This window comes from Colias croceus, chromosome 24, assembly GCF_905220415.1.
Source record: "Colias croceus chromosome 24, ilColCroc2.1".
In the NCBI taxonomy this organism is placed as follows: domain Eukaryota; kingdom Metazoa; phylum Arthropoda; class Insecta; order Lepidoptera; family Pieridae; genus Colias; species Colias croceus.
In genome coordinates, this window is record NC_059560.1 from 4,637,899 (window position 1) to 4,662,142 (window position 24,244).

General features: G+C 30.7%; 1 protein-coding gene across 1 annotated transcript in view; it reads left to right on the plus strand.

The window, feature by feature from the left end:
• The window catches only part of LOC123702910 (dopamine receptor 1-like), a 96,763-nt gene extending 77,203 nt beyond the window's left edge, over positions 1–19,560 (plus strand). Inside the window, exons 3-8 of the mRNA XM_045650758.1 lie at positions 10,002–10,089; positions 13,013–13,193; positions 13,753–13,881; positions 14,931–15,176; positions 15,974–16,221; positions 18,861–19,560. Of these exons, the coding sequence (XP_045506714.1) occupies positions 10,002–10,089; positions 13,013–13,193; positions 13,753–13,881; positions 14,931–15,176; positions 15,974–16,221; positions 18,861–19,168 (1,200 nt within the window). The 3' untranslated portion in view covers positions 19,169–19,560. The remainder of the gene's footprint in view (positions 1–10,001; positions 10,090–13,012; positions 13,194–13,752; positions 13,882–14,930; positions 15,177–15,973; positions 16,222–18,860) is intronic.
• Positions 19,561–24,244: the final 4,684 nt, after the last annotated feature.

Genomic DNA, 24,244 nt, shown 5'->3' on the forward strand with positions numbered 1-24,244 from the left:
AAACAAAGTTTTTCATACAATTTGTATAATTACGTGGTAAAAAACTATTTATCTGTATGAAAAATTCATTAAAAAATCGATTAGGCTGTCAATCAAATATTATTTTATAACCAAAGTCCACGCTCTTCATCACTATACATAATATTATAAAACAAAGTCGCTTTCTCTGTACATGTGTCCCTTTGTATGCTTAAATCTTTAAAACTACCCAACGGATTTTGATGCGGTTTTTTTAAATAGGTTATTCAAGAGGAAGGTTTCAGTATATAATTAATTATTTGTAAGTAAGCTAGTTATTTGTATATCGAAACATACGAGTAAACAAATTAATAACATTAGGTATACCCTTTTTCCATCCTTGCCGCAACATCAAGATTGTAAACCCTAAGAGCCACTCACTCGGATTGATTGGTCAAAGCCCTTTGGAGGAAGATCACCTTCCTTACTTACAGTTCAATTGCTATAGGAACTATATGGGTCACCATAGACTATATATTATGTACCTATTACCTACCTATATAAGATTGCGTCATCCTGGCTCTACTAAGCTGTGCCCTGCGGTTTCACCCGCATTGCTCATCTCCTATATGTCTTAGAGTGATGATATATCTGATATATAGCCTATACGCCTTCCTCCATAAATGGGCTATCTAACACTGAAAGAATTTTTCAAATTGGACTAATAGTTCCTGAGATAAGCGCTTTCAAACAAACAAACAAACTCTTCAGCTTTACAATATTAGCATAGATAGATTAATTAAGTACGTGCATGTCAAACTATGACGACATATTTACAACTTTTGCAAAATAAATAATTACTTTTACTTGTAACAATTATTGCTAATCAATACCTTATTTAATAACTCCATCGATTATTATTAGGTATGTTTGTTTTTACGTGCTATTTTAAAGTTATATAAGAGCACGGTTATATACGGTAATTTATAAGATAATTTAGTTCACTTTCCAAAAAAGATATACAGCAATATTTTGTACAAAGTCTACAAGATATCGAGTAAGAAATGGGTCAAGTTTACACCTTACCTTTAGACCCTCGTATCATTTGTATGTATTTGTAAATACATGTTCAAGTTAAAGCAACATAAATAGTTTAGTAAGACCCAAATATTTTCAAACTTTTTATTCTCCCATGCTAATTTAGAGTCCCATTTGTATAACAAATACAAAACTTTAGGGAACGTCTTTTAAATATTTTTTGTGTTGATTGGTAACAAAAAAAAACAAATCTTTTCTCTTTAAAATAATAGTTAATACGAGTTTCAAAGTGTCTTTCTTTTTATCATTCCAAACATATTTTCATTATTTATCATGTTTCTCTACATGTACCTAAGTCTGTAAAATTATTATACTTTCAATTCATCAACTACAAATAATAAATATCTACAAGAAGGTATCAGTACTCACTGCTCATAATACAGAATATCTAAGTCTAACAGATCATTCATTACAAGTACTACACGTAAAGAAATAACTTTATTACATTACATTCTAACAAATCTCACCTCTATTCACACTCATACACGTATAATTTCGAACCAAAATCGCTAAGCATCTAACCGCTAGAACGAACTATTAAATACTAATTTTGTGACATGTCGGCATTCGTTACAAAGGTAATGAATTCGGAATATTTCGGTGACACGTGATGTTTGATGAGCGGTAATAGCGGTAAAGCGAATTAACATTGGTATAACTGAAATTTATTACTTAAAACGCTCTATATCTATATGTAAAGCACATTATAGTACCATTTTATACTATTATATTCTCAATAGCAAATTATAGATTTGTAAGTAATAATATTCAACTTTTTTCATACTATTGTATTCAAAGAATTAAATTTAAGATTGGTAGGAACCAGTGATATACCAATCGATTTCATTGATGTATCGATATTTGAATACTCGTAGGTACTCATCTAAAATTGATTACCTACCTATATCTATTGGTTTCTTCTTTTTTAATATCATTTTATTAAACTAACCGCTCGTCCCGACCCCGCTCGCATTAATCCAACATAAACAGGATATACACAAAATGAAATATAGCCTATAACACTTACAGATAACTTATCTTTATATTGAAAAAAATATTTTAATAATTGGTTCAATAGATTCTAAAGTAACTTTATATTCTAAGTATACTTTCCCACGTCACAAATTCATATGTTAGTATAGATTTTAACAAAAATATAAGCACTAGCTGTGCCGCGCGGTTTCACCCGCGTGGCTCCGCTCCTGTTTGACTTGGCGTGATAATATATAGCCTATATCACTCGTGGCTAATGTAGCTTTCGAATGGTGAAAGAATTTTTAATATCGGTGAATTTTTTTTAATCTTCAAATTTATGAGCCTATTCATTACAATCAAACAAACAAACAAAGTTTTCCTCTTTATAATATTAGTGTAGATATAAGAACGTAATTTTACCCGAACCGAACGCTATAAGATATAAGAACACATAAACTCTGACATTTTCATATTGAAACATAGGAAATTTCATCGAATCTCCCCTGTACAAAGTTTACACAGTGGAAGCTTGTGTCACATTCAATGTGTAGACATTTATGTCTTCCGTAATGTATTAGCTGAGAGAAATTTCACGTATCATGTCTAAATAAGTATGGTGTATGTAGGTAACCATTAACCACGTAAGGTGTTAATAATTTAGTACATCGAATTGTTATTGTTTTGTTAATGATTATTTAGGAATTGAGAATCTCATAAAATTTTAAAGCAATTTTATTCACCGTTTTAATTTTTATGTGGTGAATAACTCTAGTAGGTAATATTCTTATACTAAAGAAAATGATTTTCTTATACTAGATAAATTTATTTATTTCCTTCAACTGAAATCCCCTACCCCTATATAGATAATAATAATTGATAAACAAGTGATAACTGCGTTAAAAACAACCGACTTCAAACTTGCACTTGCAAAATTTACAAATACCTACAGACAAAAATGCTCATAAAATAAAAACTACTGGGCCTATCCGAATAAAATTTTTATGGGACCAATTCGACACCATCCCGCATCGAACAAAAAAAAATCACGTAAATCGGTTCAGAAACCTCGGAGTAATCGGTGTACATACATAAAAAAAATATATATACCGGCCGAATTGATACCCTCCTCCTTTTTTGAAGTCGGTTAAATATGATAAGTAATAATATTTTATTTTTTTTAATGTTATACATTGAGTAAACAGGAGTAAATGTTATACACAGAGAAGTAGTTATTTACACGGATTATACTGTTAAAGAATATTGAAATTCTAACAAAGTAAATTAAGTCTACGAAATTGTAGGCACGGAATCGAAGTGGAATGTTGTTCAGAGCAATATAAATATTTCAAGGGTCATATCTTTGCGATTAGACATTCCAACGTGTTTTGCAATAGATCTGTTACTATCATTATATTATTGGATAAGTTCCATTTTAAAGGTGATTAATTTTGCTATACAAAAAGTGAAATAAATTTATATTTAGTTTACCTTCTGGTAAAATATAGTTAGTATTATATTATCTGTGGTATAATGTAGGTACATAATATTTGTCCAAGTTATTAGGTAATATTTAACTTAAACCACTTGTATTTATGTAATATAATAATTTGTATATCCTATCCTACTAATATTATAAATGCGAAAGTTGGTGAGGATGGATGTGTGTGTATGTTTGTTACTCTTTCACGAAAATACTTCTGAACCGAATTACAATGAAATTTAGCACACATATAGATGATAAATTGGATTAACAAATAGGATAGGTTTTTAAAATGTTGGCTGTTTTAAAATGTTGTTTATTGATTAACTACTTCTCTATCCTAATTTGTATTTATTCTTCCTAAATATCAACGTTATAACTAAACCCTTAACATAAACCCGTAACGAACCTTTAATTCTGCTACATATATTATTGCTATGAAAGCTAATATATCAAATTTCGAAACAATTCAGCCGTTCAAGTTGGCCGCTACTCCACCTGAACTAGAGAACAGATAATTCTACAAACGGGCGAAATTCGAATCGAAAATTAAACTTTAATCATCTGCTAAGTCTTTAATTATACCACGAATTTGTAGTGTGCTATTAATTTGAATTATTTCTCAAATAAAGAATTTCGTATGAATGTTTATTACGAGTATACTTACTCAAAAACACTAGATGGATTAAAATAATCTTGCCTTAGGTATTTCTGAGTGACATAGACTATTATTTAAGAAGTCATATTTTTTATGCATCAACAAGGGCATGGGTGTAGCTAACTAGCTAGCCATGGGCTCAGAGTGGGGCAGCAGTATAAAATAATATGTAACTAGCAGTAAATAACAACACATAGGTATTATAAGTTGTTTTTTTTATTTATTATAACAACATAATTAGCGAGTCTAGGTAGGGAATATTTAACGATAGTTTCCAAAACTGGGTAGGACTCCCTGCCAGAGGTTTTGCTCGATGCGTCGGTGTTTGTGCGATGCATGGCATTGTAAAATCAACTTCTAAAGCGTCTACGATCACTGGAGCCTCAGCTATGAAACTACAGCTGTGATCGTCCACATTTTCACGATGTTTTTTAATGTGTCTATGATTATTTTAACATGATTCGCACACTGGAGCAAGTCAATGCTTTTTTCTGTAACACATTCACAATCGGTTGAAGCTGTGCGAAATATTTCGCAATAAGGCAAACAGACTTAAATTCTGTATTTATGGCAGCGCACTGCGCAGTATAGTTGAAAAGCCATTTTCTTGTAGCATTGTTGCTTTCTTTCGACAATTATCGTAACTTGTGGTTAAAAGAGCCGTGGTCATTTGGATATTATTTTCTTTGAAAACAGCAGAATGTATTCATATTTTTGTGACCAACGCGTAGCATAGCGTCGATATGTTAGGGACGTGCTTACGACGTTATAAAAACTATCCCTTCTTACAAGTGATAGTTTTTATTCCGTTGCTTATTCTTAGTACTGATTTTTCAATCGTTTGTTAAATCATAACTTATTACATTATTCGATGAATAACGTATTAAACTACAATTTCAAAAATGTACCTATTCTAATTGTCCGTATTTGACAGTTTACAGGTGACATTTTAAAATGTTCGTGTAATACTTTATTGGACGGATAAATTTTTGTATCAAATAATTTTTGTATCAGCCCCTGAACTATGATGTTTTTAAGCATTATTATTTCCAGCATGGAAAAATGACAGCGCTAAATAGGTTGTGCAGCCATTACTTAACCACACTGGAAAAAATACTGCTTTCTAGCAGACATCATCAACTTACTTAGCAAAAAATTGGTGAGGAGCTTAAATCCAGGAAAAGGACATAAGAATACATTTTATACCTATGAATTAAAAAAAAATTAACAACCGGGGCTGCTTACAAACAGCTGGTACGTTATGTACCGTATAATGTACAGCCTTTTAAAAAGTTAATATTAACATTTAGTCAACAATAATAATAGTTCACATAATATATTTTCGTAATTCTACCTACATTTACTTCCACTTATGTATCAAGTTTGCTGAGTTACAGCACGAAGCATCCCGTTTCGCCGCTCATTAGTTAGAAAAGTGCTTCCGACCACCCAGTTACTGTATTTGTTCTTTGTCTCTGAAACTTTTGTACGCTTTATTATCATCATCATTTCAATGAGTATAACCCGGCTGAAAAGGGATGGTGATTCGATGTGGGTGCTTTTTAATTTTATTAATTTATAATGACATCACTTCAATGAGTATAACTCGGCTGAAAAGGGATGGTAATTCGATCTGCGCTCTTTAATTTTGTTGGATTATAATGAGGCTCAATATCAACTAAAGATTATGTACAATTAACAGAGAGTCCTTTTCAAAATTTAGGTTTAATTGAAGATACTTATAATAACTCTATGTCGTACTTAACCCGTAGCATTTGGCTACTCAGTTTTGCTATTATTTTTATAAATTGCATTAGTTCTCATAGTAACGAAACGGCCAAGTCACATACTTAGCTAGATGTACCTAGAGTTTGTTAAGTTAGGGCTTATAGAGTTAAGACGTGTAGAGTTAGACGCTTGTCTCTATGTAGAGACATGATCTTCTTCATAGTGCAAGCCCTATGTAGTATGTACGGGTTTTGGCAACATTTTACAAATGTATTTATGTTTATAATAAAAATAAATACTCATCCAATACTGTAATAATAGTCCTGTCAATAAACAAATAACAATTTTCCGTCGAAAATATTCCTTTAAAATATATGGAAATAAACGATAATACAATTACTGGAGTAGTAAGTAAACAAAGCTGCGCCCATTCATTTACGAGATCTTTACGCTCGAATACCTTAACAACAATCGGTGCTGTTGAATTAACTCGCGTATATTGCAAAATGGCCTCTATGTACAGGCAATGGAGCGTATAATCGCTTGAATAAATTATTTTGCCAGTGTGTTAACTTGTAAATCAGGTGCTATACATATTCATAGAAATGTTCTCATTCAGTCGCATTGATCAGGTCTTTATATAAATGGTTGATACGTAAAATGCGATGAAAATGTCTGTTTGAGCTTTTTTGAAAAGGCAGGAAAGATACATTTATCTTTTGAGGCACTAGAAAATGTGTAGAGGTTATTTTAATATCGATGTGACATAAAAGGTTTATTTACTTACTAGTTCTTACTTCTGAGTAATGGCTATTGATCTGCAGTATATTGTAGGGATACTAAAATGGTCTGGAAGATATAAATTTATAAAGAATAGAAAAAATTCGATCACGAGGCGGGACTCGAACCCGCATCCTTCGCGCCATTCCGGGGCGGATGCCTAACCAACTCAGCCACTCTAAGACACATAAAACTGAAGGAATGGATTAAATTCGATTGCTCAGGCGGGTCACGAGTGGCTGAGGTGGTTAGGCATCCGCCCCGGAATGGCGCGAAGGATGCGGGTTCGAGTCCCGCCTCGTGATCGAATTTTTTCTATTCTTTATAAATTTATATTTATAAAGCATTTGAATGCCATAAAAACCAAAAAATATAAATTCATTGATCTGGAAGATATAACCACGTATAACATAAGTAACATGTATAGGTAAGTATAAAAGTATTAAATATATTAATAAACTCTCACCGTTATAATAATCTATCTGCATCCCCTTACCCCACTTGGGGACATGGGACTTCACTTTTACCGTTATAATATCACATTATCAAAAAAACCCTTTAGAGTTTTTTTCCAATATCGTATAAATATAATTAACAAAGACATATTTATGAAAATTGTATCAAACTCAAATATAATGTTTAAAAAAAACAAAGGAAACAGAGCTGTATTAGTTATGATGTATTATTTATTCTTATACACTCAGCAACATGGAAAAATAAGTTTTAATGCAAAAGTTTTAGCTGCGTGAAGTTATACAATGTTTCCTCTGGAAGTATTCCATGATTTTATTCCAATATTTGTTGCAAATGAAAATTGAAACTTGGCATAATCATTTTCTCTGTGCTACTAATGTTAGAAATGGCATTGTTTTTTTGTATAGTGTAGGTATACTTTTGTCATTATTTCTGTAGTGTATATTATGTATCTTATTCGCAATTTAAATGCTGTACAATGTACATTTATATTTCATGGTGATAAGAAACAGTGTTGTAATTACACCTGCGCTTTTTTATTCAGTCAGTCTGGCAAGGAAGGGGGCAAATTTGCAAAGGCAAAATCTCTTTTATTAAAATTTAGTAATAATACCTTACTTGAAGTGTTAGCATACGTTTACATAAAACCAGGCCCTATTATATTGGCAACGTAAAACTATCGTCTGAAAAACTGTAGCAAGCCTTTACATTTTTGTTATGGAAATATTGACCAATTTTGGATACGTACTAGAGGTACTCAGGGCCTAGGGCGGCAAAATCTTCAGAGGCGGCAAATTTTCAGAGAAAATTAGTTTACAATGTAATTTTTCATAGACGATTATTTGTCGGTGAAAACAATCTTAAATGAATGTTACAATTAAAAAACGAAACGATAAACTTACCTATAAATTTTTATAATAATTTTTATATGCAATAATGGCTTTGCCTAAGGTTAAATTTGGCTCTAATTGCTGTCTATATGATACAGGCTTCAACTTCCATTAAAGTTAACACAACTTTAATATGTTAATCACAGTTCACACAACTTTATAAATTATTCATTGATTAGATAGGTCAGACAACTCTAGGTTGTTGTGCTATTTAGACAACGTTTAATCTAGATGATATTATTATCATAATATAATGTTATTTATGTATCTTACTCATCGCTTTTTTTCATCACATTAAAAAAAACATCGTGATAATATACATGTATAAATATGTACTTATTTATATACCTATGTACTCATGGTATAGGAACATATAAAAATATATAATTCCCAAGAATATTAGGAATCACATCGCTGACCCGTTTAGGTCATTTAAACTGTCCTCAAACTAGTTTTTGCAAGTTTGGTGAAACATATTGTCTCTACAGACCGTTTCAGAGGTCAACGCGATTTGAATCCCTTTTGATAGCTTAGAGTTCAAAAGTAGGAAAATGGTACATATACATAGTTTAAGGCTTTGCTAGATAGAACGCGTAACTATATAGCGCTAAATGCGTTGTAGCACTGTTTGACGGTATATTACCGTCTACGTCAAATATAATTATATTGTCGTTATCAGCGCACGCCAATCGCTTACCTGATGCTGCTCTATGACGCCAATTTGTTTTGTACCATGCGCTGATACACCGTCAAACCGAGCAACAACACTCTGACGCACGCTAAGAACGCTCTTTCTGGTAAATCCATAAAGCGTCATAGCACAGTTGACAGATATGTACTACGTCATAGCGTGGCATCACTTGAGCATGCTAACACGCGCTAAAAACGCGTTCTATTTGACAAAACCTTTAATACCTACTCATTTGTTATACAAACTCAAACATTAGGGATTTAACACGAACGAAGTTCAAGCATCGTGACTTTGTAATGTTTGAGTTTGGAAAATTCAGTCTTGTTACACGGTAACGCCTGTATTTATCTTTGACTAAATTAATTATGTACGAAATTATCATAATACAATGTGAAATAAGCGCGTATTTTATTGTTTTCTACTTTTCTGCCTCTTATAGGATTATTTTATGTAGGTATGTTTCGATTCAATTAACAATAGGATCGATTGAGCACCATTTTGTGACGTCATAGATGTTAATTCAAACCTTGATTCAAACGAATAAAGAGTCTAAGTTACTAACACTTGTATTTATTAATGTAAGATTGAGGTAATAAAATAAACTGTTATTTCCATGCAAATTGGATTTCTGTAAACTAATCTATTATGTTTCATGTTTAAAATAACATTAAGTCATATTCGATCTATCGTTCATCTGTATCGGTTAATATCCATGGAGAATATTCAACTGCACCTTAAACATAACAGTAGGAAAATATTAGGCTACGCTTTTAAAAACCCAGTACAAATTGTACACGAAAACATAATTAGTTCGCTCCCATCAATCCTTAATCTGAGGGAGAAAGATGAAGGGCTGATAAATGTACGTGATCTTTGAAACAAGGGTGTACTATCACCTTGCATCTAACAATTACGGAATCCTACTGAGATTTTACCTTATTTTGCATGTAAATTATTTAATGAATGCGTACAATGTACATACTAGACCTTAGCCACGACTTCTATAAAATTTCTATTAGTTTATTATGTGATATTTAAAAATATCCATCTTGCAAACATTTTTCTAAATTAAAATTGTTTTAAACTAATTGTAACAAGGTTTTTTTTAAAAAGGCCCTTACTATTTTATTTTGAACATATTGTTAGGTCATGATGTTTCATTTAAAATCCATCTTGCTTCAAACAAGGCTTTCTAAAAATCGAATACAATAATAGACACTTAGATAATGCTCTTATAAATTATATTTATTGTTATATTATTGTTCACAGGCGGTGATAGGCACGAACGAGACGACCGTCGAGTATGAAGACGCGGAGGACCCGGACGCAGTTACACTACTCTCTATTTTGGTTGTCGGTAAGTTTGTAACTATCTGACAGACGTAACTTTTGCTCTCAGAGCGGTAGTAGAATGATGTTATTAATATAGCCATTTATATAAGTAGAGTGATTTACACACTCTACTTTTTAGATAAGTAGAGTGTAGACGATCGTACACAAAAAGGACAGTTCAATTAAAATCTGAAGTTTTTGATATTAGTTTATACAAACGATTAAAAAATTCGTCAGCTTTATGAGCATAAACGGTGTTCAAAATTAAGTAGGTAATATCAGGTCCCTTAAAGAAAAAAAAGGACTTAAACTCTCGAGTGTTCAATTATCCGTTTGTCACTAATTTCAACTCAACTTAATTCTAACTCATTATTAGATAGACGATAAAGATTGCTAAATTATAATAGTTTACATAGTACCTAATAAACTAGCTACAGTTTTTACATCTTAAACACATAAAAAGAGAAAAATAACATTATTAATTTTAATGGAAATCGTCTTGGAATAGGGAGATTATAACTTTTGTATTTTATTATAAGAAAAAGATTAACTTTCATTATTATATTCAAGACAGAACAGAAACCAGTAATTGGATTAGAACCCAAGTTATGTAAATTAAGAACCGAATATAATTGTGTAATAATGTCCTATAATATTTATTTATTTATTTATTTATAATGAAATCGTATTAAGCAACAGCATGTTATTCAATGCATATTTATTAAAAAATATTTTAGACTAATAAATTATATATAAATTAATTATATATAATAAATTATATATAAATTCATTCATTCATTCATTCATTCACTAATGTACCTTCACAATTTCCAATCTATACTTAATATTATAAAGCTATAGAGTTTGTTTTTTGTTTGTTGCTTGAATGCTCTAATCACAGGAACCATGTGTCCGATTAGAAAAATTATTTCATTGACATTTATATAGCCTATTTATCGAGGAAGGCTAATATATCATCACGCAATAATAATCATAATCAAGACCAATAGAAGCGGAGCAATGCGTGTAATATGCTACCGTAAACACATGGACTCCTCTAAATACAGACTATACGCTATAATATTATTATTAATTTACTGAAAACACAGAAATATTAAAAAATACATGACAATATAATTATGAATACTGCGACACGATTATTTACTATTATTTTACTTTTGTCAAGTTAAACGTTAACCAAAAAGTAAATTACTCTACCAATAACTGTAAATGAATTCCCTCGTATTTCCACTTTGTTTATATTTGTTTTTCATTTAACTTAAAGCCACTGTAATTATCGGCTATCGATTACAGGAAGCCTGTACTTGACAGGCAACAGAAAAGTGATTTATACCCGTTTTCGCAAAAAATATGCCGTGCTTCTTTCGTATATTCTCTTTTATTATTAACGTGTTTTTTGAGATAAACAATCGCATAAAATTACATTTACAGGTACAGGAATTGGTTTATTTCCAAAAATCGAGGTTTTGTGTTTATGTTTAAAAATCAGACTGTTTGTCTAACAAATTTAAAACTGTGACGTTAAAGAAAGCACAAAAGTAATAAAAGTGTCTCAGCTAATTAATTGTTGGGAATACATTGTTATTATAAAAATGATTACTTGATCATTTGTTACTTGAACATCTATTAGAAAATAAAATAAAACAAATAGTGAACATAATTTATTTATTATATGCTTAATCTATATCCAGTGTTTGTGCACATAAGTGAACTTTAAACTGTTCTGCGTATTCTGTTAATCACAAACAGAATATATACAGTTATTTCATAGTTAAATTACGTGATTAGTGTTTAAATTTCGGCTTAGTTATTTCTACAAATTCTGCATTAACGTAGGTTCAAAATTCAATACATATGCGAACTTATATAAATAAATACAAATATATTTGATAAAAGATAAGAGCTTTCTGTACAGTCATTTACATATTTCAAGCATTTGCTTGTAAAGCAATTTGCTTGAAATGTATTACCTACTTATTATATTTCAACTCCATGAAAAACCTTAATTTATGTCTTCTCTAACGTGTCTGGTAATTATATACTTCATTGTAAAGCCCACCTAAGAACCGTTATTTAGCGTCTATATTACATAGATATTATAAAAAGGTACAAGACGTAATAAGTATTTTTATTAAGCTTAGTCATCGGCAACGTATAGATAGCTATAGGCTAACATATTAATATTTTTAAGAAATAAATATTTGACTCTACGCACGCGCGAACGAAGTCGCAAGCACAGCTACTCTATAATGTATATTTCGATTAAGATTACACGTCTAGACGTAGATTAGGAACAAAACAAACAAACAAAAGGGTTTCTGAATAATCTCATGGAATATTGATTGTCATGTATGAATATCGGCTTTACAAACAAAGCTGTAATTTCAATAGCTTTGCGTTAATAGGACAAGTGTTTACATTGTAGAGTGAAGGTCGAAAATAATAAATCTTCTATTATAATTATCTAAAAATAATTTGCTTTAAAATTAAAGCTGTGGACCTTATCTGAAAAATACAATAAACTATGTCTTATTCCTTTTCAATGTGTTATGTACCACACATATTGGATTTTGGAATTGTATTGATATAAGTAACTTAATGCGTCGATTCCTATAGATACGTATGAAATTTCCTACCTAAAACTAGTAAGAAATACATCTCTAGACACGCATATTTTCAAGCAATTTCTACTATTCAATAAATGAAACACAGCATAGTAGGCTAAATCTTTGTACATATTTATATTTACAATTAAATAAATGTAGGTACTATAAATAAAATGTTCAGAAAAAAATGTCTTCTTAAGCTACCAACCACATCATCAATCTAACATTCCTATTTCTTTTACTTATGTAGGTCCCAAAGCTTTTTGTCCACTGCCTAACCCAATATGTTCTATAATATCTATAATTATACAGTATTTTCAGGCATATTCCTCTCCCTGCTCATATTCGTGAGCGCAGCGGGCAACATTCTGGTCTGCATAGCCATTTACACGGACCGCGGCTTGAGAAGGATTGGCAATCTGTTCCTGGCTTCACTGGCAATCGCTGATATGCTTGTGGCAGCTGCGGTTATGACGTTTGCTGGGGTCAATGACCTGCTTGGGTGAGACTACGTATTCCTTTTTTAATAAATATTAGATAAGATGGGTAAGGATAATAATTGGGTTGAGGAAGATTGGCAATCTGTTCCTGGCTTCACTGGCAATCGCTGATACGCTGGTAGCCGCGGCGGTTATGACGTTTTCTGGGGTGAATGACTTGCTTGGGTAAGCTTTTTTTTATTAATTGTAAAAGGTAATAATGGGAATGAATCAATGATTTACTTTTCTGGTTATGAAAAATGAACTAAGACATTAAAGATTAAAGATTACATTAAGATATTTTTTCCATAAATTATTCGATCTATATGAATGAAATAAAGATTACATAATAGTTAAAAAAATATTTATTAGCAGACAACATTATCATACAACGATCACAATTTGTTTTGCTCTGCTATCTATGGGAAATGAATTTTTCCAAATCTCAAATAATTGTGTAAAATTCAATGAAATCCGGAAAATTGACGAAAGAATCGATTAATTATATAAATAAGTACCAACCTTTTTTAATATTTTTCAACTCTGTAAACAATGAAGAATAAATAAATATTAATTCATCAGGTACTGGGTGTTCGGCGAACAGTTTTGCGACACGTGGGTGGCGTGTGACGTCATGTGCTCCACGGCTTCCATACTCAATCTTTGTGCCATTTCATTGGACAGATACATACATATTAAGGATCCGTTGAGGTAAGTACAGATAAAATAGAGTTTAATTGGTTGTTAAATTCTAGATATATATATCTCTGCATTAGTGAACTAAAAATAAATGAAGAATAAGAGACATTTATGAATTTGCTGACAAAATATCGGCAAGTGTGTATCCGCCTTCATCGACAGGCACTTTTGAACATCGTGAGGAATTAACCAATAATTAAAAAACTAGCAGTAGGATTTTTTCTTGTTAAAATGTAAAACAAGTTTTTTGTATAGAGGTAGGTATAGATTTTCGAAAATGTTTTTGATAAGCGCAATTGACTTTGTAAAACCATAAATAGGTTGACCCGATTTTCTATTTTGTTGTTCCCTCGATTCTGGAGAGCGTTAAAACGTAAAATTAAGGTTACAATCAAATCTATTTTCGACGCAAAGATCAACGGGTCATGTAGTTTATTATAGAGTCATTTGCATTCACTATATGGATCATATATGTATAAAATTTATATCGGAAATGAATTTTAAAAGTTTTCAAGTATTTATCTATAGTTTTCAAATAATATAAAAAAAATCGAACCCGCGTCTTCGCGGCAAAGACAGCGGCGAAAGGCAAAAGACGCGGGTTCGTAGCCCGCCTCGTGATGTAATTTTTTCTAAGCTATAAAACCAAATATCACACAATTCCCGTGTTTCTAATATAACTGTAACAGCCACTCAGAAAGACTATTTGAAATTTAAATCACAATGGATTTGTTCAACATCGAAGAACGTGTTCCGAAGATTCAAATATGAACTCGAGTTTCTAAATGCATGCACTTCACGTTATCAGAACGTCCTCATTCCATATTTCAACCCGTTCGAGTTTTATTTGAAATCAAAATATAGCTATCTGTATGTCCAAGATTCTTACATTTTAGGGCCGTTCGTTCGAACAAGTACAGCAATAATATAAGTATATAGCGTAAATTATTACACTGATTATTATTTGTCTTGTATTTGGTTTGTTGTTGTAAAGCTTTCAAAACCAATAACGAATAAAATTTGGCCTTAAAAGTCAATTTCTAACCTATTCTTAATTGCAGATACGGCCGCTGGGTGACCCGCAAGGTTGCCATAGTAACCATAGCGCTCATCTGGCTTCTAGCTGTTATGGTCAGTTTTCTGCCCATCTCCCTGGGTCTGCACAGACCGCCAGAGGAGACAGTTACTACGGAGAGACCGCCTCGGTACCCGACCTGTGCGTTGGTTCTGACGCCGACGTATGCGATAGTGTCGAGCTGCATATCGTTTATACTGCCGTGCATTGTTATGATTAGTATATACTGCAGGTAAGACAACTGCTTCTTCTTGTATGTACGTTTATCTTTAAATATAATTATCTTTCATAAATTGCTTATTATAGTGCATAATATGTTTATCTATAACAATAATATAGCAGTTTATTGTACATATAGAAAAAGTATATTCTGATGATTCAAGTGTTTGTGAAGTATAGTTGAATGAATAAATGTTTGAGTTTGAAAAGTACAAAATCTATCGAGGTGTTTTGATCCTAAATCGTAAGTCATGCATAAAACTGGTTAGAAACAATTTTATTCAAATATTTCTATCATTTTATATTAAATATTTGTTTATACGTATATTTGTATACCCTACTAACGATATTGATGAGACCACTGAAGTGAGAGAAAATCCCGTGAAGACAAAGTTATAAGTACTCTTAAACATAAGTATCCATCAGAGCCTTATTAACTGTGGTCCTCTTTATAAGATTTTTGAGTCACTTTTACAATTCCTTAATAATCATAAATCTTCTGCTCTAACAAAATATTGGAAGCTTTTAAATCTCTATTAAATTTCATCAAATAATATTTAAGGCTTTTTTAAACTAAAAGTAAGTAATTCATAGATGAGTCTAAAAAATATAATGTGATTTAGTTAATTATAATGAATTTTAACGATACAAAAAGTTAAAGAATTACATTAAAGTAAAAAATGCTCTCATAAAAAATGTAACTAAGGAAGTAAATATGGTACTTTAATCAATGGAAATAACAAAACAAGCTAAGTACTAAGTTAATAGATACCTAAATAAATTTTCGTGCTAACAAACATTATTCCACAGATTATACTGCTACGCACAAAAGCACGTGAAATCCATCAGAGCTGTCACCCGGACGGTTCAGCTACCAGACAACCGGACCAAGTCGGTCCGGACGCGTGTCCACACGCACGTTCACTCGTCTCCCTACCACGTGTCAGACCATAAAGCTGCTATCACAGTGGGCATTATTATGGGAGTCTTCTTACTGTGCTGGGTGCCGTTCTTCTGCGTGAATATTGTGGCTGCGTTCTGCAAGACATGCATACCAGGTAAATTCATTTTAATTATAATTCGTAGAAATTGAAGTGTATACATACGCACGTTCACTAGTCTCCCCAACACATGTCGAACCATAAAGCCGCGATCACAGTTTTCATTATAATGGGAGTGTTCTTGCTGTGTTGGGTGCCATTCTTCTGCGTGAACATTGTAGCTGCGTTCTGCAAGACATGTATACCAGGTAATTTGATTATAATTGGTAGAAATTGAAGTGTATACATACCCACGTTGCCTCATCTCCCTACCACGTGTATTTATGCTCTATAAAGAATGAATATTGTCATATAACAAACAAGCATAAAATATTTTAACGAATAAAAAAGATTAAATTAAATCCAGTTAACTAAATTTTGTCCGTAGTTAAGTCGACCTACACCCTGATAAATAGAGATATTTTATATAAAACATGGCAGTTCAGTCCCTTGTATCCATGCAAAGATTATCATCTCAGTAGTATTTCCATCACAATAACTTTGGTAAACTAAGAGGGATTAGAGGATTAGCCGTAATACATTACACTGGTCTAATGCAGATTGATGGATACGATAAATATGCACAAATATTTGGTCACATGAGAAGATAAGAATAAAACACAATAGCACTAAGGGAAATGCTTTCTATATTATTAGATTTATTTAAATTCGGGACGAAACTTTATCATGATGTCTTAATACAATATTATGAGTGAGGAAAAATGATCGAGGTAGAGCAGAGAGAACTTCTAGAGGTCTTCTAGAGCCATCACTTTCCCACATTGGAAGTAAAACTGCTATGTGACATCATTGTAAGCCTTCAGGATGACAAAAATTCAAAAATTTCTGCCTATCTCTCTATTTCTTTCAATTCCAAAACTTTCAGCATTTTCTGCCAATCTTGGAAGCATGGTAGATTAAGATGATTAAAAAGCAATTAAAATTAAAAAAAGACGACGTGTGGCACTCGGGGACTGCCGCGGTAAAGCTATTGCATGCTATGCCTTCAAGCCACACCTCCGTGCCTGTCGGAGAGACGAGCGTGAGGTTTTTTCGTTACGGAATTCCTTGATTCGGTCCCCGCGCTCAAGGCCCGCGATAGAAGCTATGCAATAGCTTAAAAACTTAATTTACATCTAAAAATATATATAAATAGCAATGGAACTCAATACGCCTTCTAAACGGGGAAATGTCAAAATTGTAATCAATACGATTTAATTAATCTGTAAATATCCATTTGCTCTTAACTTCCTGTTCTATATTTAGGAAGAAATAAAAAACTGAGTGAATATAATTGTCATTTAATATGAAACAGTTCGGAAAGAGTTCGCAGAAATAACGATGTTTTAAGTAAACACAGATTTTGTTATGATTTTACGTAAATATATTTTGTACGTTTTTAAATATAAATAAATATTATTCTTTTATCGAATTATAGTGAATTATAATACAGCAATATCAGCTAATTGACATTTAATCATATAATAATGAACATAAAATATAGTCAAGTATTTTTTAAATTAATAAGTAAAAATTATCAGTTATTGGAATCATAAAATAGTTGCTTAAATATTTATTAATGAAATTCTCTTATAAACTTTAGTTATTCTAGTTTATTCTAGACTTTAACAAAACGGTAGTAATGATTAATGAGGCTCGGGTCTGAGGACGGAAGTTTTAACGCTAATGTTGTGGAAAATATACCTACTACATATTTTAAATTTATTTTCTACATAAAATATTTGCATTTTCTATGAAAATTATTTATGTAAAATAAATACTTCAGTATATCAGTTTTATCATTTGTAATATATTTTTCGATTTATATTGCTTAAGTATGGTTTAAATTGGAATTTCATATTCTTAAAAATGTTAATCCATTTCAAATTATTAAAGTCTTAAATTTAATCACATTTCATATTTTTAGTTACTTAGATAGGTAATATTTGTTCTTTTTGTATGTAAGAATTTTTAATATAAATACCATTGAATTTATATTTTTTGGTTTTTATGGCATTCAAATGCTTTTTCTATTCTTTATAAATTTATATAAATACCATTGTTATTATAAAACAATTAAACACATAAATACCGTCACATATACAAAGAAAACTAATAAGCGATTCTCTAATAAATATAAATAATTAATATAAATGCCTGAGCATTTCAGGAGAATGTTCTTATAATTATTTCCTTGGTATTTGGGTCAAGCGCGACAGGAAATATCAACAAAATTATACGTAATTATTTGTGTTGGAGATGTTGTTCTTAATATTGCTTTCAATTTATCGGATGAATTAAGATTTGGTATTTAATATGTTTGGATATTCGATGGAAAAAAAGTTTTGTTTAATATAAATATTTGGAGATAATATCAAAGACTCAATTTGCTTAGAATTTAAAAAATCAAAGCAAAACGTAGCTTCATAAGAAGTACCAATATTTAATTAAAACTCTGTAATTTGTGCGTTAAAATGGTATACTTATATTTTGATTTCAAAAATAAGCTTTTATTTCTCCATGATGATCAATAATACTAAAATATATTCAATTAAAACGACCTCTAACCTTATCAAGCTGTATTGACAATGCAATCTAACTTTTCACATTAATTGATCAACATAATTAAAATACATTAACAAGAAACTTTATTACAGATCTCGCATTCAAGATCCTCACATGGCTCGGCTACTCAAACTCAGCGTTCAACCCGATAATATACTCAATATTCAACACGGAATTCCGGGAAGCGTTCAAAAAGATCCTAACCTCAAAATATCCTCCTTGCTGTGGTTACCAAACTGTACGAGCGAATACTCCAACTAGGAATGACAATTTCGTCACAGACTATGGGACAAAGACGCTCGTGGTTAGGAGAAGTGGGTCTTTAGGATTATCAGGAGTGGACCCTACGCCTCGTTCGTCTGCGGAGTCGGTTAGGCCGCTACGGGACTATCACATTTGACAAGAAGACGGGGGTAGCAACAATGGGCTACTCGATAAGAGCGATGTGGTTTAATCGTAAGAATTGTTGAGAGTGCGCTCATATTTTGTATAGATTTCAGTTATTAGTATTGTCACAGTTTACTAAATAGTTGGTACGTATGATATTGGCGTCTCTACTTACTAAACTCACTCTGCATATAATAATGTTCCGTTAATGATCTGTGTAAGGCATCATACAGTGTATTTGGTCTGAAAAATTTTAGCTTTTAGAGGATACTAAAAAGTTTATACATTTGCGGTTTTAAGCATACTATAATATGAATACTCTATGTACATTAAATTGTGTCGTCACCGCTAAAACTGTAAACGGCTATTAACTTTACAACCGTGAATTTCTTAAGAAATGTCATGTCGTAATAATATGTGATTTTTTTAAAAATACTTTCCGCGTAGTACTAGTCATAATTCATCTTACGATAGCGAAGACAATCGTAGAAATTAATACTACTATGAAATGTAAAAAAGACATACGAAATAATTGATTATTATTTATAAGGAAGAAGTTACAGGATTCCAAAAGAGATCATCTAAAATCTCGATGAGACAGGTTAAGACTTCATTTGACTGAAGAAAATCAATCAGAAACCTATGTATAATATTTATGCCCTTTGATCTTAGGAAATAGCGTTTTAAAATTGTGTCGTTATAAAATATAGGAACCGTTTACTGGATATTTTTATTACCAACTTTAGTACCAAGTCTTTGAAATTTACTGTCCTATATTTATAGAATAGGAAATTAAACTACAGCATTTTACTATATTATGTATGTACATACACGCTGGATTTTTGCATAACTATATACAGTCGACTCTCGTTATTTCGAAACTCGAGGGACTCTCAAAATATTACGAATTATCAAGAGTTTGAAATATCAAATGGTTCGAAATTTGTGAGAGGAAATAAATAAAACTTCGAATTATTAAATATTAATTGTAAATCAATTATTTTATTTATTAAATGCTATTCTACAGTAACCGAATGATAACTAAACATACCAATTCGTTAGAACTTAGAAGTGTAAAGTCAAACTAATCATAACAAAAACAACGGCTCATTGAACAAGTTTGAACTTGTCACAAAATGTACCTACCTGACTACCTGCTTACAATTTTTCCGCCTCTTTCTCTCTGCAACTTTGAATTGTAGAGTGTTGGACGCCGATGAGTTCGAATTAACGCGTCGTTTTGTTATAATAGCAATGACATTTTCATTCGAATTACCAAGTGCACAAAAATGTATGGATTTAGTTCGAAATATAAAGAGATTTTGTAGGGACCTCGTGATAACTTTGAATTATAGAGAGGTTCGAATTATCGCAGGTTTGAATTAACGAGACTCGACTGTATTCCAATATAGCTATACAGAACATAACCTTCAACTGTGAAAACATTATGTATAATTAAAAGAAGCTTGTATAACGTATCTGTGAATAATTCGTTTAATTTAAATTATTTTATCAAAATATGGGCGCGCTTTCATAAAATGACATGTTCTTATAGATATTAATTACGTCTCTTGTATTAATTAAAATATATAAATGTAAAATTGAAAAGGCATAAAGGTTCGCGCATATTCGGGGTAACCTTTTAGATTTGACTTGTATGTTAAAATGTTATCAAGTTGAAATTTTGTTGCATAAATATCTGATCTTGTCCTTTATTTATCCACATTACATTTAATAATATAATTATTGTCCTTTCTTTATATAAAGTGACTCTTTGCTTTGTATAAATTATTAAGTATTAAACACTTTTTTCTAAAGCACGTAACAACTCACCTAATATGCGCAAACCTTTAACCGTAAGTTTAAAAAAATATAATTAAGAGATTATAATATTAGGTATCAGTATTATTAGACAAGAAAATAATATAACCTCATTTACTTCGTATAACGTAGAATAAACGAACTCTATAATGAATATAAAATACCTATAATTTGTAAGAAAAATAAAATATTTATAAAAAATCTACCAAAGCTAAATTTAGTTTAATTTTAAGAGAACAAAAAATTCCATTCATTGTATTAGCGTATAAAATTTCCTGTGATACTTTTGTAAATAAATCTTAGTCGAGCTTTTAAATATTTAGTTGATAAAATTTAATCAACGGAAGTTCTGAGGATTTAATTTGATTTCGCTCAATTTGATAAAAGATTTATCTTATAATATTATTCTCCCCTTTTGTAAAGGTTACTTTAAATTATTCATACGCGATTTAATGAACCTTCATTGTTTAAATATGACTTCCACTATTTTATAAAACACTAGCCGTCCGCCCCGGCTTCACCCGTGGTACTTACGTTTTCTCTACATAAGAACCATCCTCGCACTTCAAGGAATATAATAAAAAAAGAATTATCGAAATCGGTCCACCCGTTCACGCGTGATGAGCAAGGAAAACGGGTTTCTTTTTTATATAATATATAGATTATTTATAGCCTATATAAAAGTGTTGAAAACGTTATAACAAAAGAGAAGTACTTTTATTATAACTTGAAAATTTATTAAACTCCGTGATCCCAATACGTAGAATTCTCGCCAACTTTCAAAAAATGAAATGTCGAATATTTCTGTGTTTCATCCCCTGATACATTCTACACGTGTGATTTTATTTCGATTTTCGTATTTATTATTTGAAATAAAAAAAAAACACGTGTAGAGCACACGTGTCAGAAGTGAAACTTCTTTGGCAAGATTAAACGATACCAAAATTCGTCTTACCTCCTCAATGACGCGACAGTATTGCCATGACGCGACCTTGAAATTTTACTCTCAACGCGCTTATAGAAGTTTCACTTCAAAAACTACATTACTTATAATAATTATTGTAGTATGAAAGAAGTTGAATAAGTTAATTAGTAGTGTATTATTATGTTATTGTTAAAAAGAATTATTCTATGTAAAAAAATGTTGTAAAGTTATATTTAAATTTTATTTTACAGATCTTTAACTATATAAAAACTTTAAAATATACTCATTCTCAATGATTCTTTTGTCTGTGATATCCATTCCCTATTGAATAAAATTTAATAAATGTTGAATCTATAGAATCGAAGATATATTTAAAATTAATAAATATATTTTATGTAGTGTAGGCGTTAGCGCAATAAATTTTTAATATAATTTATTCATACATAAATGGGGAAAAGCGCTAAGAACATTATTAGAGTTAGATGTATAAAATGTATATTACTTGTGTTAGTCGTACATATCGCTGTCATTTAGAATATATCTTTAGTTATAAGGAATGTGTTATGTTTATAATTATTTGGGTAATAAACAATGTATCTGCAACCTTTAAAATTATCGCTATCAATAAAAAAACGTAGAAAAATGTTATTATTTCTTTATCATGTTACATTATTTTTTATCACAAGTGCACACATGCGAAAGTTGAATAGAACACTCATATATTTTAAACAACAACCAATGAACAAAAAAAAACAATTGTTGAGTAAGTATTTGACTTGAAGATTTCTATACTTTTAAAACAATTAACAATTTAAACAATCTATTTTTACCTTTTAATATAACATTTTCTGTCCTTATTTTGACGTATGTTTGTTTTCACAGCCGAAAGTATACACATTTTAAAAATCAAACTTCACACAATAAGAAATATAAGTCAAATAATATTGTACCTTATTACGATCATCAGAAAGTAACATTTACAAAAAACCAAACAATTACATGTAATGAATGAAACAGCATGTAACCTCGTTATTTCTAAACTCAACTCAATTTTAAAGTTTTGCGCTTTCATTGGACTATGAGAGTTTAAGCTCTGCGTTTAACTTTTAAACTTTATTAGTTTTGCAACCGACCTCTGAATTAAATTGTGGAGTATTTTTACTATATTTTTCCACATGTGGAATGTTTTTGTACTTTATATTATGTAGCCTTCCTCGATAAATGGTTTATCGAACACCGAAATAATTTTTCTAATCGGACCAGTAGTTCCTGATGAGCGCGTTCAAACAAACAAACAAACTCTTCAGCTTTATAATAACTAACTTTATATTAAGTATAGATAGGTCTATTATCACGAAATACCCACATAATTTAAGGACATGTACCTAAATAAAATAGAATTAAAATATAAAGATCTATAAAACTAACATATAGTAATATTTTGATGATATCCAAATAAAGTTTGTGAATTTGTTTATACCGCTTTTCCTTTGATGAGGTGCTTTTCTTAATTTTTGCTATTTTACGATACAGATACTATTTATATGAGCTAAAACATTAAAATCGATTTGCTTTAATACTTACGTTGACATTTTTTACATATAAATTTTGGTTTTACCAAAAAAACTATGAACGCACTAATCCTGCTGTGGTATCTTAGACTAATACCAATAGAAGCGAATATACCTACACGGATTAAAATGTATACTGAAAGTGTGCTAAAAGTGAGTAAAATTCGATAAAAACAGCATTTCTCGATGCATTCATTTCAGATTCAAATAAGATTGATGGTAGAAGCAATACATCAAAAAATACATTACGCAATTTACAGGTTTTACATTATATAGGAAATATGGTCCCATTTTATGATTGATGACTTCGGGAACACCTTTTTATCATTTGAATGTAATGACTTTCCTTGTCACCAATTTGTAAAAGTGTACTTATAATATTGAACGGCCCCATTAGTTTTATTACGTGATTATAGTACCATTTGGAAAAATTATAAGAACTAAAAGTCGCTCTTACTTCGTTTAATTAAATTATTTTTATTGAATAAAATTATTAAAAGTCTGAAACAAAATTAGGCTAAACTTCAACTATAGAAATAATTGTAATTATTTCACGATCATATTTTTTTTTACGATTAAATAATCGTGCAGAAAGAAGAAAGATTTACTTTAAACCAAACTAACGAAAGCAGTCTCTATTTAAACTAATGTAATCTGTATTTAGTATAAATATTTTATTTTTATTTTATTTTATCTACAAGTAGGGTTTTCTCCTAAATCAACAAAAGCATTCTAGTCTTGTTGCAGTTTAAAATTACAGAAGTTAGGAACT